The sequence below is a fragment of the Rhincodon typus genome, chromosome 16 (assembly GCF_021869965.1).
Source record: "Rhincodon typus isolate 14 chromosome 16, sRhiTyp1.1, whole genome shotgun sequence".
NCBI classification, from domain to species: domain Eukaryota; kingdom Metazoa; phylum Chordata; class Chondrichthyes; order Orectolobiformes; family Rhincodontidae; genus Rhincodon; species Rhincodon typus.
Genome location: NC_063347.1, coordinates 21,244,412 through 21,260,032, shown reverse-complemented (window position 1 = coordinate 21,260,032; position 15,621 = coordinate 21,244,412). Strand labels below are relative to the sequence as shown.

At 40.1% G+C, this 15,621-nt stretch overlaps 1 protein-coding gene across 1 annotated transcript in view; it reads left to right on the top strand.

Moving 5' to 3' along the window:
- atg7 (ATG7 autophagy related 7 homolog (S. cerevisiae)) overlaps nucleotides 1–15,621 on the top strand; it is a 122,247-nt gene that overhangs the window by 24,473 nt on the left and 82,153 nt on the right. The window contains exons 4-7 of the mRNA XM_048606554.1: nucleotides 8,000–8,194; nucleotides 8,952–9,152; nucleotides 9,774–9,889; nucleotides 10,991–11,066. Coding sequence (XP_048462511.1) covers nucleotides 8,000–8,194; nucleotides 8,952–9,152; nucleotides 9,774–9,889; nucleotides 10,991–11,066 — 588 coding nt within the window. The remainder of the gene's footprint in view (nucleotides 1–7,999; nucleotides 8,195–8,951; nucleotides 9,153–9,773; nucleotides 9,890–10,990; nucleotides 11,067–15,621) is intronic.

Here is a 15,621-nt window from a genome sequence, read left to right as displayed (position 1 = left end):
GCATCCCAGGCAATCTCTAACAGTAATCCCTAGTCCATTATACTGTGGACTAGAACTGACTTATCAGGCTCAAGACCTCATAGATCATAGGATCCCAACAGTGCGGAAACAGGCCCTTCGGCCCAACAAGTCCACACTGACCACAGACATGGGGAGAACGTGCAAACTCCACACAGACAGTCACCCAAGGGTTGAATCGAACCTGGGCCCCTGACGCCGTGAGGCAGCAGTGGTAACCACTGAGCCACTGCTATGGGTTTTTTTAATCTTCTACCTAACCTCTTAAATTTAGTCTGTGCTGCTTTAATCTTTTCCCTAAAATTGTCATTCCTACCAATGTGTACAATAATATCTGGCTTCTCAATCTTACCTTTAACAATATGCTTGAAACGTTTAGAAATGTGCTTAATCCTAGCACCAGGAAAGAAAAACTATTCTAAATTTATGCTCACTGCCACAGAATCTCCTGTCTATGCCCTTGACAGGACGGTCCCCTATAACAATAATTCTATTAAATCTTATCAAACGCTGCCCAACATAAATCGTTCCAAGTGTCCAATAACTGGCCTTTCCATTTTCCTTGGATAGACTGTCCCCTTCTACAGTTCCAAAAACTGAATATCTATTTGATAGAGGAATAGCCACCGGAGATTTTTGAACTTCCTTCTCGCGTTTCCTGACAGTTACCCATCTATCAGACTGATCCTGCTGGGTAATAACTTTTCTAAATCCCCTAGCCATCTCACTCTGTATGTCATATATGCCTTTAATAACATTAAGCCTAAAAAAAATTTCAATAACAACTTCATACATAAAATAAACTACCTTTCATTACCCACAGAAAATAATATTAAACTATTGCAAGTATTTGTTTACAGGTTATAACAGAGAAGCTTGTAGCTATATTGGTGACTTGAAATTTGCTTACATGCTTAGTATGATATATTAATTAGAGTTTTAGAGCTATTCTTCAGCACCCAAACTGGTCATCAAAAATGCTCAATCTACCAAGCCTCTTTATTGTGAGCAATGGAATAACTTTTATATTGTTTTCTAAGTATTTGAGAAGACATGCCCTCCATCCCTGCATTTCAACATTCTCATTTCTCATGGCTTCACCTACTGCTATCTAGGAAACCTCCTCCAAGCATTCTAAGTGAAACAAAGCACCAACTAATTAAGCAAGCCTTTATTGTCTGCTGCTCTCAACAACCAGAGCAATTTGAGCAGGATATCGCTGGAAAAATGGTGATATATTAGCAATGCATGCTGTCATAAATTGGCTAAGAAATTCAGAAGCTTGAAAGATTTGTCTTGAGTTTAATGCATCCAGAATTTGCTGGTTAATCTCTGCCTCTGCACTGCTTGCTTTAGTCCTCTCCCTGGCTACCCATTACTTTTAAGAACTTGTTGAATTTGTGCACAGACTGTCAATTAATTTTGCCTCTTAAGTTTGGGCTGGAGCTTAGTATTGTAAGCATCTTTCTAACGATGTGATGATTGTAAATGTTTCACCAATAAACCTCTCTGGCTCAGAAAGGGAGCTATTTAAAATATTCAATCACATCCTGTCTGTAGTCTTTAGTTGTTAGAAATTAAAAAGTTTTTCTTTCTTTTCCTTTTGCTTCTTCTTTTTCAATCTGGCTTTTCTTTGTCTCCTTATTTCTCTTTCTGTATCTGATTTGATTCTTACTGATCCACTTTTAAGGCACTGCTCTTCTGCATTATTCATTTTTCTTCTTCAATCTTTCAAACTCACACAATCAAGAGATATGCAACTGATCCCACCATTTCTGAAGGTCCCACATGCGGTGTTTTTTGCAGCAAGTTGGGGGCAGGAGCAGATGTTAAGTTGAAGGATGCAAAAGTAAATCCAATGCAAAGTGTTGTTGTATTGTATCACGAGAGCTGTGTTAACATTATTTTAAGTACAAATTAGGTTGCTGTATTGTCAAAACTTGGATGTAAGAATTCATTCAGAGATAGTAGGAACTGCAGATGCTGGAGAATCTGAGACAGCAAGGCATTGAGCTGGATGAACACAGCAGGCCAAGCAGCATCATAGGAGCAGGAAGGCTGACGTTTCGGGCCTAGACCCTTCAGAAATGGGGGAGGGGAAGGGGGTTCTGAAATAAATAGGGAGTGAGGGGGAGGCGGATAGAAGATGGATAGAGGAGAAGATAGGTGGAGAGGAGACAGACAGGTCAGAGAGGCGGGGATGGAGCCAGTAAAGGTGAGTGTAGGTGGGGAGTTAGGGAGGAGATAGGTCAGCCCAGAGAGGACAGACAGGTCAAGGGGGCGGGATGAGGTTAGTAGGTAGGAGATGGGGGTGCGGCTTGAGGTGGGAGGAAGGACAGGTTAGGGAGGCGGGGACGAGCTGGGCTGGTTTTGGGATGTGGTAGGGGGAGGGGAGATTTTGAAGCTTGTGAAATCCACATTGATACCATTGGGCTGCAGGGTTCCCAAGCGGAATATGAGTTGCTGTTCCTGCAACCGTCGGGTGGCATCATTGTGGCACTGCAGGAGGCCCAGGATGGACATGTCGTCTGAGGAATGGGAGGGGGGGGTTGAAATGTTTCGCGACTGGGAGGTGCAGTTGTTTAGTGCGAACCGAGCGTAGGTATTGCAGCTGTTTAGTGCGAACCGAGCGTAAGAATGTACTGGATGGGGTACAGAAGGGGTTCACTAGGGTGCTTCTGGGATTGAGAGGGTTGGCTTATAAGGAGAGATTTATTAGGCTGGAACTATACTCGTTGGAAACATTTAAAATTATGAAGGGAATAGATACGATAGAAGCAGGGAGGTTGTTTCCACTGGCAGGTGAAACTAAAACTAGGGGGCATAGCCTCAAAATAATGGGGAGCAGATTTAGGACTCTGTTGAGGAGGAACTTTTTCACCCAAACGTTTGTGAATCTGTGGAATTTCCTGCCCAGTGAAGCAGTTGAGGCTACCTCATTGAATGTTTTTAAGGCAAAGATAGATTTTTGAACAGTAAAGGAAATAAGGGTTACGGTGAGTGGCGGGGTGGGGTTTGGGGGTGTTGGTGGTAAGTGGAGCTGAGTCCACAAAACGATCAGCCATGATCTTATTGAATGGCGGAGCAGGCTAGAGGGACCAGATGGCCTGCTCCTATTTCTTATACTGTTATGTATTTAACAAGAAGGATTGTAAAGTTGAATACTATTCTGCCTTTGTGTTCTGTGTTTTGATTTGTTTTTCTCTGTTTTAAGATGGCACCAGAGAATGGTGACACTGTACAACACTTTTCATTGTATTTTTTGACAAAATACATGTGACAATAAATAAAATTTCCAGCATTCTTTAAGATTGGCAATGCTTGCAAAGTAACAGAAGGGTGTACGTGCTAGTTCCAATGAAACGGTGCCAGTGTGCCTTTAATGGACTGAAATAGGGGGCATAAGAGAACTTGCAACACAATCAAAACAAGACAATTGTTTGCTCTTCAGTTTTGTTATTGGATCGGTGCTAATGTCAGTTTATTTAAGATTACAAAAGCAATCCCTGTTTTATTTCATCATCTCAAACTTGGAAGTAACCAATGCAATGAAGAGGAAGAAGTACTTTCGCAAGCAGTTGTGTAGAAACTGCAAGTCATGTGATGTGATTGATTGTATTTAATTTATTTATTATCACGTATTTATTACAGATACAGTGAAAAGTGTTGTCTGGTGTCGCCATTCTCCAGTGCCACCTTAAAACACAGCAAATAAACAAACCAAAACAGAGAATATTGAGCCAGAAAAAAAAACAATAAAATAAAACAAAAAGTTAATAAACAACAAGGAAATAAAATTTTACAAACTAAGATTATTAACCATAGATTAATGCCATAAAATGTGAGAGCAGAAGTAGGCCTCGGTCCATCTAATCTGCTGTACGATTCCAAATGGTCATGGCTGATCTGATGATGCTCAACTCCACTTTGCTGACTTATACCCATAACCCTTAGTTCCCTTACTGAATGGAAATCTGTCTGTCTCAATTTTGAATACACTTAAGAACCCAGCTTTGACATCCCTCTGAGGTAAAGGATCCCACAGATGCACCACCATCAGAAGAAATTTCTCCTCAGCTCTGTTTTAAATAGGTGACCCCTAACTTTGAGATTATGCCTTCTGGTCCTTGACTCTTCCATAAGGAGGAAACAACCACTCCATCTATCTTGTCAAGTATCCTAAAAATCATATATGTTTCAATAAGGTTTCCCTCATTCTTTTCTGCTCCAATGAGTATAAGCATAACCTATCCACTTCTCATAAGGTAATCCCTCCATAGCCAGATTCGACCTAGCCTACTCTGGACTGCATCCACTGCCAGATAAAGGGACCAAAACTGTTCACATTATTTGCACAAACATCTAACTAGTCCTTTGAACAGTTTTAGCAAGGGGTCCCTATTTTCGCATTCTGTTTGCTTGGAAATGAAGGCCAACAGTCCGTTTGCCTTATACCAGCTTGTTGTGAATCATGCACAAAGACCCCCAATTCCCTCTGTGTTGTAACTTTTTGCAGTCTTCTCCATTTAAATAATATTCAGCTCTTCTGTTCTTCCGGCTAAAAGGACATAATGTCACATTTTCCTACGTATTCCATCTGCCAAGTTTTTGCCCTTTCACTCAACCTGTCTTTATCCCACTGTATATTTAGACGGTGAGATTTGCACTATTTGCCCACCCACCAATTGTTCTGTCATGCACAGACTTGGTAAAAGTATATTCAGTTTTGTTATCCAGGTCATTAATATAAGTTATAAATAATTGTGGCCTTAGCAGAGATCCCAATGGCACTCTACTAGTTACATTTATCCCAACTCTCTGTCCTCTGTTAGTTAGCTAATCCTCTATCCATGCTAATATACTACCTCCAGCACCATGGGCTCTTATTAAGTGGCCTCACGTGACCTTATTGGATACCTTTTGGAAACCTGAATATATTACACGTACTGGTTCTCCTTTATCCTGCCTGGTACCACCTCAAAAAACTTGAATGAATTTGTCAAGCATGATTTTCCCATCATGAAGCCATCTGACTTTGCTTGATTGTATTATACACTTCTAAATGCTCTACTATTGGATCCTTTGTAAAGTACTTTATAATTTTCCCAGTGTTTACGCTAACTGACCTGTAATTGCCATTTTTGTATTTGTCTCCCTCCCTTTTTGATTAAGGCTGTTACGTTGGGACTGGGATATATGTTTGCTGTGAGTCATGAATGATATTCTTAAATGTTTATCATTGTTCCTCAACTGTCTTTTGCCAATGCCTTTCCCAGTCCACTCCAGCTAACACTCTGCCCTCGTTGCTATGTAATTACACTTATTTAAGTTTAGCATTGTTTATGACTCAAGTTACCAAAATAAGAACACAAGTTCCTTTTCTTTTCCATTGAAAACATTACTGCACCTACCCCCATAATTACGTGGTCAATTTGAGAAACTTGTTACTGTGAGCATTAAAAGACTGAAGAAGGGTCTAGACCCGAAACGTCAGCTTTCCTGCTCCTCTGATGCTGCTTGGCCTGCTATGTTCATCCAGCTCTACACCTTGTTATCTCAGACTTAACCCTTCCTGCATTGTCGTCAAGCCTTACTTGTGGTCTACATTGGCAGATATTGACATTGATGTACTAGAACATACCTGAAATGTAATTCATTTGTTTATGCTATATATATTCAGAAGTAAAATATAACTATTTTATTTATCTTCATAATCTGGAAATACAGTTGATATTGTGAAATTATAAATCCTTTCTAAATAACATTTTCAAAATGTATGTTTTTTCTGGTATGCTGAAATATACCCAGTGCCAACCAGAGGTTGGATATGTGTTAAGTTCTTCTGTATGCTGAAATGGCTATAGCCAAAATTCTGTGGAGGAATAATTAGAGAGCAGTCTAGCCTCCTGCTACAATTCAGTCATATTGGTGCAAATTTTGCCGTGTTATAGAGACGGCATAACAATATAAAACTAATAACAGTCCAATAATTTCCTGTCTCCTTGTTAACCTCATTGCTATATTTCAGTTAGTATTTCACCACTGGCTATCTGTACATTCTTGTTTCTAGTTCCAGATTACACGCAACAAGAACTCTGAATGTAACTGAGAGGGTTTTTTTTTTTAAATGCGCTTTTTGATATATCTAAGTTACGATGATTACTTGCAAAGCAAACACTTAATTGGTGCTTTTCACGGGGGTGGGGGGTGGTGCTGGCAATAGCTTCCGGCAATAACACAGAAGTCAACTGGAAATATAAAAACATTCTGAAATATAGGTATTATTTATTCACAAAGCACTTGTTCAGTTGCCATATTTGCTTAATAGTGTTCATTCCAGGTGAGTAAGAGTTTCTGCCTTGTGTATCTATTCTGAATTTTCTACACCAACCTGTGACTCATTTTATAGCACTGGCAGAAAACTCTGCTCTAATGATGCCTTTCTGTGTAATGTGTTAGTAGTTTGGCAAGTGACCAATATTGTATTGATCTCTGAATGGAATGAAAACTATAAATTTGTATTTCAGGATTTTTTTTGCATGCCAATAGTTTCTTCCCTGCATATGAAGTTGCATGTTTTCTATCTACTTCCATTTTGTAAGTTTTGGATTAGTGTTTTACGGTATAATAACATAGCTGTACTGCTAGCATAATGGTTCAGATTGTGTCAGGGTAATAAAGCATTGAACTGCTACAAACTCTTTGGTGCTTTCACACTGTAACATAAACAATGAAGTGATGGATTAATCACACAGAATTCATACTAAAACTGATGCTTATTTTAAGAGCTGAGTTTAGTTTAAGAATTTGTCCACTATAAGAAAAAGCGGCTTGAGATGGTTTGAGGATTAGAGACAAGAGTTGGCCCTTGTTTCTGCTAACTGATAGTTTTTGACAAATCTTTGCTGGAAGAGCAGGATGTGCGAGCTTGTATTTTTCAAATGCCATTCACAACTGCAGGATGTCCCAAAGTGTTTCATGGCCAATGAGTTGATCTGAAGCATAATCACTGTTATCTTGTAGGCAAATGAGGTAGTGGTGAGATAAATGATAGCTTAAATTATTTTGTGGTGAGTTGATTTTGAGGTAACATAGTCAGGGCAAGAGGAGTCCTGTTTATTTTCTTCAAACTGTAATCCCATGGAGTATTTTATGTGCACTTAAACTGGTAGGTTTGAACAGGTTTGGCTCTCAATCTCATCTGTCAGCCGCAGAGTGGATCTTGATCAACCAACCTTCTGACTTGGATGTAAAGGTGCTACTTCCAGGTGAAGCTGGTACCTCAGTAGTATGTTGTATTTGATATCTGGGCTTGCACATTAACAATAGCTACTTGCTATGCTGCATTGAAGGTTGTATCTAACATTATCTCAACAATCAATCAATTAGTACATTTCACCAGAGTGAGGATCAGTCTAAGATCTTGTGATGCTATTGCAGAAAGAGCAACAATTTCTCTCAATTTTTTGACTGAAATCAAATTAACAGAACATTTATTTAATTGCTGTTGATTTGATTTGGTTGCCAAGTTTGTCACCAAAACAGCATCTACACATTAAAAGACAGTCGGGTACGTTGAGACCTCCCTGAGGATGTGAATGGTGTTATATAAGTGCAATATCTTTCTTATTATTGAAAATCTTCCACAATTCACAGGCTCCTTATTCACAAACCTTGTTGTCATTTTGGTTTTGTCTTCTATATGCACTTACTTCTATAAATTGTATGTAGTTTCAAAGTTTCTATTCACTTTCCTTTTGTCAGTGATGGCATTGTAGATTCTGGAAACAAAGTAGTTTTGTGGAGTTAGTTCCTGGAAACTTTTTCTGAAACTCATTGCCATTTAATATGTCAAAAATGTAACATACATCAACTTCCATGAGCAAAACCAAGGGCAATTTACAAGCATCCTATATCTTAATAACATACATGTATTCTGCAATCTCTTGTATGTCTTACTACGAACATTTTCATATTGCAGAAAGTCGAAGGCTTTAACCTAAGCATACCGATGCCAGGTCACCCGGTGAATTTTTCTGCAGTGACAATGCAACAGGCTCAGAAAGATGTTGAACAGCTGGAGAAACTCATTTGCTCACATGATGTCATTTTCCTGCTAATGGACACACGGGAGAGTCGCTGGCTCCCCACAGTCATTGCAGCCAGTCAACGAAAGGTACAATATCACTACCATCTCAGTTCACTGTGGCTCAGTGACCATGTTCTGTTGATGTAGAAATAATTGGTAGTGAAAGATTGTAAGTAAATCCTTTTAGTTTAGGGTAGATTTTTCCCCTTTTAAGTGGCCAGCTTTATTCTTCTTTACCAGTTTAAAGATGGAAAAATAAATACGGCTTATTGCAAAAATGCCACACACTTAAACCATGTATTTACAGTTCCATTTATCCTGAAGTTAGTGATCTGGAGCATAGCACCACAGTTTTGCCTTGCTTATTTCAAGACTCCCTTCTCCATGCTTAAATCAAAGTATTTCGTATCATCAAGCAAGTCTACTACGGGATGGTGTCAAGGCCAGTGTTTATTGCATTTATTTTTGCACGAGGATTCACTAAATGGCTTTAGAAATGGCTTGGAGTTAATAGTGCTCCTGTGACTTTGCTGCTATCTGTATTCTAAAAAATTTGTTTGTATTTTATGTAAACCTATTGGGGCACATTTTACAAATTCATAATACTGTTGCAGATGTTTGAAAGATAAGGATATATAGATTTTGGGAATAAAGATCGGTGCACCCACCATAATCACCCATCTGCTAAGACTGAAATCTACTTCATAAAACTTTCAAAAACTTACTGTGCCTCTTATTTTGGTAAAAATCCAGACTGGACAAAGGAATAACAAAATAGGGATATATAAAAAAAAGAGAATATAGTTAAACATGAATGTAAATTATATTTATTTTTTGCCTGCAGTTAGTCATTAATGCGGCTTTGGGTTTTGATACTTTTGTCGTAATGAGACATGGTTTGAAAAGGCCGAAACAGGAATCCGGAGAACCAGCTGCAGTCGCTGCTACTATCAATTCTTCCTTGGCAGGCTCTTCACTCTTTTCGAACATTCCTGGCCACAAACTAGGCTGCTACTTCTGTAATGACGTTGTAGCACCTGGAGATGTAAGTTGTGTGTGTGCAAATTATCTCTGCCATAGTTGAATGATATTTTTCCTTCATGTTTGCCCACTTTATTGACTTGTTTTAACCAACAGAACCTCACGTAGCACTTGAGACGTAATATGGAATCAGGCTAGGTGCTTTTGTGAGAAATGGAGACTGGAATCTGGAATCTAACTTTCTCCTCTTGAGAAGATGTTATCCTGTGACCTCTTGATTTTATCAGGGAACTTTTTTTTGGTTTATGAAAATAAGCAGGCATTAATGTCATTGCACTTTGGGAATCCTGTGCACAGGAAAAAGAAAGATGCAAGTTTATGCCTGAGTCCAGGTAGAATATATCTGACCTCTGCCAGATAACTGGAAGAAGTTCTGTGAGGTTCCAAGAGACAAAACAGATTAGTGCTGAAGCTCAGTCACTTTTTGACACTTCCCAGGGTATCAGGGTCAGCTGTAAACTTTTTGCCCTCTGGAGATTGATGGATGCAGCGCAGGACTAAATGAAAAGGAATTTTGTTTTTCAACCATTACGTAAAAATAAAAATCTTGATACTCGTCTAAGCTGATGGTAATTGTTAATAACCAAGTGTCAAGATGGGAATAATTCACTGTCTTTTCTGACAGTCAACTAGAGACCGTACTCTAGACCAGCAGTGCACTGTGAGTCGTCCTGGTTTAGCCATGATCGCTGGAGCACTGGCAGTGGAATTGATGGTTTCTATATTGCAACATGCTGAAGGGTAAGCTGAAGGATTTATGTGTAATTGCACTTCTAATTAAGTGCCTCTGTAATTGACAGGCTGGGATTGTAGATTTTGAAATGTTTGATTTTGTTAAATGTTTAGAGAAATCTGAGTACTCTGCAGCTTCTGACTAGTTATTAAACCTGGTTATATCTGTTCCTCCTACTGGAGCAGTTTTGAATATTGAATGTTGAAATACAGAGTATATAATTAAAATGTGTTATTACAGCTCATTAGAGTTAGTTGAAAGATGTCCATAGATGCTACTGATGCCCCCAGGTAGCTTTCTAACGCTATCTTACTGATAGACTTGCTGTGGATTATTTTGTTCAGATTTTATAAACTTAATTAATGTTGTCTGTATTCTTTAATGTTTCTCTTTTCAAATAGTCAAAATGCAATTTGTGCCAAAGAACAATTTTTTACAATCACTTCTTCCCTTCTTTTGATAAATATTTGATAAATACCCTATATTAATGCATTTTTGTTGTCTTCTCACTGACCAATGCAAACACAATCTACTTAAGCATAACCCTTCATAATCTTGGAGTCAGGTCACTGCTCAACCATCTCCACTCCTCTGAAAATAACCCAGCCTAGTTATCTGTTCAGAACTATAATCCCATATTCCCGGTAATTCTGTAAAGGATACGTGCTATAGCTTTGTCTTTATGTTTATATTCTTTAATGGAGGTCCCAAAACTGTTCAATGTTCCAACCAATGCAACTTAAGTTGTTTTATTTTGATCGTTATTCAATTTCTCAAGATACTAAACTTCAGAAATCCATTTTTGTTATGACCTTATCTACTTTTGGTATTACCTTTCAATGATCGACGTACCTGCACATCAAGGTCCATCTGCTTCCCAGCATTGAAAGCATTTTCCCTGTCCTACTTTTACATCGTAAAGTGTAATTCAGCAAAGTTCGAATTTGTTTGCTCTGTTCGAAGTTAACATATAGTTCCCACTAGCTTTCTGTGCAATTTCTAGTGTCATGCCAGTTAGATTAAACCCACGGTTTTGATACTTGTTAAGTTTTTTTTTCAATCTGAGAAAGTTTACAGTTTCTTATCAGTACCACTTGTTGGCTTTGCAGTGGATATGCAGTAGCCAGCAGCAGTGATGACCGGCTGAATGAGCCTCCGACATCTCTTGGACTTGTCCCTCATCAGGTGGGTAGTTTTGTAGCCTATCCCTCTAGCATAGTGTATTAGGAACAGGTTGTCTTATGGCATGTTTTTCTCAAGAGTGCGTTTTTGTTTTTTTTTTTTGCGAAAGTTTAATGTGACTTATTTTTCAGAACTATTTTCCTTTGTCAGAGCTAATTTTGGTGATACAAGTTGTCAATTATAACTTTATTGCTGAATAGGATGAAGTGTCCTTCATTAACAGGAACAGGAGTAGAATGTTCAGTCATTTGAGCATGTTCCACCATTCAGTTGGGTCATGACTGATCTGCACCTCGATTCCACATACCCACTTTTGATTCATATCCATTGATAACCATTCCTAATGAAAGTATGCCAATTTCAGTCTTGCTAATTTCACTTGGCCCAGCAATGACAACTTTCAAGATTCTGTCCTCTTATTCTAGATTCCCCATCAAATTAATTACCTAAACTGTTGTCATAATGTGCAATGAAGCTCCAAAACTGAACAAAGTGCTTCAGATGGATTAATTTGTTCAACTGCTTAATATACAAGATGAAAAACTAAAGCCCCCGTTCAAGTAGCACAATCTGTCATCCCTACTGTCCATCATCTCCCAACTAATTATCAACCCTTCCCAAGGGTACCTTCATGTGCTTAGTTTTTTAATCTCATGTGGAATCTTATTAAATGTCTTTCGGAAGTCCATTTAGATGCCATCAATAAATATCCCTGCATTGAGTTGATTCACGACATCATCAAAAATTTCAATCAAGATAATCAAACACGTCTTCCTTTCACAAACTCGTGCTGTCTTTGATCAGATCATGCTTCACTGACTTGAAGAATGATTACAACACAGGAGGAGGTCATTTGGCCCACTACATCTGTGATAACTCTCAAAATGCAGTCCCTGATAGTAAATTCCAGTATCTGCCCCACATCTGATATTGAACTGACAAATCTGTAATAAGCATGATTAAAGGTTTTAGAGTAGATTTGTAGTTCGGGTTGTGAGTGTTGTGGTTGGTTGGCTCGCCGAGCTGGTTTGTTGTCCTGCAGACTTTTCATTACCCTGCTGGGTAACAACATCAGTGCAGCCTCCGATGAAGCGCTGTTGTGTTTTCCCACCTGTTTCTTAAATTCTGATGTCCATTGAACTGGATTACCTCATTTCCAGTTTCCCTTCGCAATGGAGTGTATATGGGGTTGAGCTCTTTGTGTTTGTTGATGGCTTTCTTAGTGGAGTGCCAGACTTCTAGGAATTCCTGTGCTTGTCTCTGCTTTGCCTGTCCCAGGATCCTGGTGTTGTCCCAATCAAATTGGTGGTTCTCCTTATCCATTTGGATAGAGATGAGTGAGTTTGGCCATGTCTTTTTGTTGCCAGTTGATGTTCGTGTACCCTTGTGGTTAATTTCCTTCCTGTCTTTCCAATATAGTGTTTGTCGCAGTCTTTGCAGGGAATCTTGTGCATGAGATTGGTCCTTTCCATGGTGGCTAGTGGGTCTTTGGTTCGGGTGCGCAGTTGGCGTGGGGTTGATGTGGGTTTGTGTGCTACTCTGATGCCCAGTGGTCGTAGGAGTCTCGTGGTCAGTTCAGATGTGTTCCTGACGCAAGGTAGCGTGGTGAGTGTGTCGGGACATGTAGTATCTTAAAGTTGTCGTGTGTGTGATAGGCATAAGTAAAGTTATGCTATGGTAGCATTCCATGCTTTTAAGTTTCTTGTTTGTGGAGATAGCTCTTAGATTATTTGCCTGCAAAACAAGCTTAACCTCGTCTTCTCCAATCTGTCTGTTGCACATGCATCTGTCCATGACAGTATTGGTAAGGGTGACAGCTGAGAAATGGAGGCTCGTCTTCACATTGAGGATACCCTCCATAGTGTTGTGTGGAATGATAACTGCTCTAAATTGAATAGATTTCAGTCAGATCTAACAACTCATGACTGGGCATTCATGAGGTGCAGTGGCCCAGCAGCAGAATTATATTCAAACACAATCTGCAACCAGAGATAACAAGGTGTAGAGCTGGATGAACACAGCAGGCCAAGCAGCATCAGAGGAGAAGGAAGGCTGATGTTTCAGGTCTAGACCCTTCTTCAGAGGTGGTGGCCTGGTGGTATTATCACTAAAACTATTAACCCAGAGATCCAGGCACTGTTCTGGGGTCCCGGGTTCGAATCCGGCCACGACAAATGGTAGAATCTGAATTCAGTAAAACAATCTGCAACCTCTTGGCCTGGCATTACCCCCACTCCATCATGACTGTCAAACTAGGGGGGGTCAGTTTTGATTCAGTGAAGTTGTTTGGAGGGCACGCCAGGAGCAGCACCAGGCATGTCTAAAAATGAGGGGTCAACCCTGATGAAGCTACAAAACAGGACTACTTACATGTTAACAGCAAAAGCAGCAAGCGATAGACAGGGTAAAGTGATTCCACAACGAACAGATCAAATATAAGCTTTACAGTCCTGTCACATCCAGTGGTAAATCATTATGGACTATGAAACAAATTACTGGCAGAGAAGGCTCCACAAGTACACCTGTCCTCAATGATGAGGGAGCCCAGATATCAGTGTAAAAGATTAGGCTGAAGCATTTACAAAAGTCTTCAGCCAGAGCTGCTGAGTGGACGATCCATCTTGGCATCCTCCAGAGATCCCCAGCATCGTCTAAAGCCAATTTATTTTGTTCCATGTTATTTCAAAAAATAGCTGGATGCACTGGTTCCTGCAAAGGCTATTGATTTTGATGACATTCCGGTATTAGTACTGAAGACTTCTGTTCCAAATCCTGCTGCATGTTAACCAAGTTGTTTCAGAACAGTTAAAACATTGGCATCTACCCAACCATGTGAAATATTGCCTAGGGATATCCTATACACAATAAACAGAGCCAATCCAACCCAGCCTACTACTACCTCATCAGTCAACTGATGGAAGGTGTCATCAACAATACAATCAGGCAGCACTTGCATAGTAATACCCTGCTCACCGATGCATAATTTGTGTTTTATCAGGGCCACTTAGCTCCTTACCTCATTAAAGCCTTGTTCAAATATGGACAAAAAAAGCTGAGTTTTGGAGGTGAGGTGAGAGTGACTGCCCTTGACATCAAGGCTGCATTTGACTGAGTGTGGCTTCAAGGAAACCTAGTAAAACTGGAATCAGCAGGAGCTGGTTGGAGTCATACCAGGCACAAAGGAAGATGTTTGCGGTTGTTGAAGGTCACTTATCTCAGCTCCAGAATGTCTCCATGAGTTCCTCCCAACCATCTTCAGGTGCTTCATCAATGACAATCCATCCATTATCAGGTCAGAAGTGGGGACGCTCACTGATGATTTCACAATATTCAGCACCATTTGTGAATCCCCAGATACGGAAGCAACTTGTGTCCAAATGCAGCAGGATAAGTGGCAAGTAACATATTTGTCCCACAAGTGCCAGGCTTTTACAGACTCCGGTGTGAAAGGATCTAACAATTGAAGGCATTATGATCACTGAGACCCCACTGTCAACGTCCCAGGTGTTACCAATGACCAGAAATTGAACTGAACTAGCTATATAAGTAATTGTGGCTACAAAAGCAGGTCAAAGTTAGGTATCCTGCAGCAAGTAACTTACATTCTGACTCCCCAAAGTCTGCCCACAATTCTACTAGGCACCAGTCAGAAGCGAGCTCCAGCAACTGGAGGAACTTAGCACTGTCCAGAACAAAACAACCAGATTAATTGGCAGCGCATCCACAAAAGTTCACTGCCTCCACCAGGAGTGCTCAGTGGCGGCAGTGTGCACAATCTGCATGATACACTGCAGAAATTCATCAAAGTATCTCAGACAGCATCTTCTAAACATATGACCAATACGCATCAAGAAGGATATAAACAGCAGATACATGGGAGCACCACCATGAACAGCAGAAATGTAAGAACAGTAGCATGTGCAAGTTCCCCTCCAAGCCACTCGGCATCCTTACTTGCAAATATATCGCAGTTCCTTCAGTTTTACTGGGTCGGAATCCTGGAAGTCCCTCCCTAAGGGCATTGTGAGTCTACCTATAGCACGTGGACTGCAGCGGTTCAGGAATGCAGCTCATCACCACTGTCTGAAGGGAAACTAGAGATGAATAATAGATGCTGGCCTAGCCAGTGAAACCCAGATCCCCTAAATAAACAATAAACAAATAACTAAATCCCTTCCAGGTTTTTTAAGTATTTAAAAGAAAACTTTATTACTTCATTTCTCGTGCTGGCTTAACCATTCCTCTTTAGTTCCCAAATGTTTTACAGGTTTTTATACCCAAAATTTGGGAGTCCTACTGTGGGAAGATGTCAAATACAGATCGGTGTTTGTGATACCGTCAATGTTTGTGGAAAAATGCACTTTTTAACTGGAGATAGCAGGAACTGCAGATGCTGGAGAATCCGAGACAACAAGGTGCAGAGCTGGATGAACACAGCAGGCCAAGCAGCATCATAGGAGCATAAAGGCTGACGTTTCGGGCCTAGACCCTTCATCAGAAATGGGGGAGGGGAAGGGGGTTCTGAAATAAATAGGGAGAGAGGGGGAGGCGGATAGAA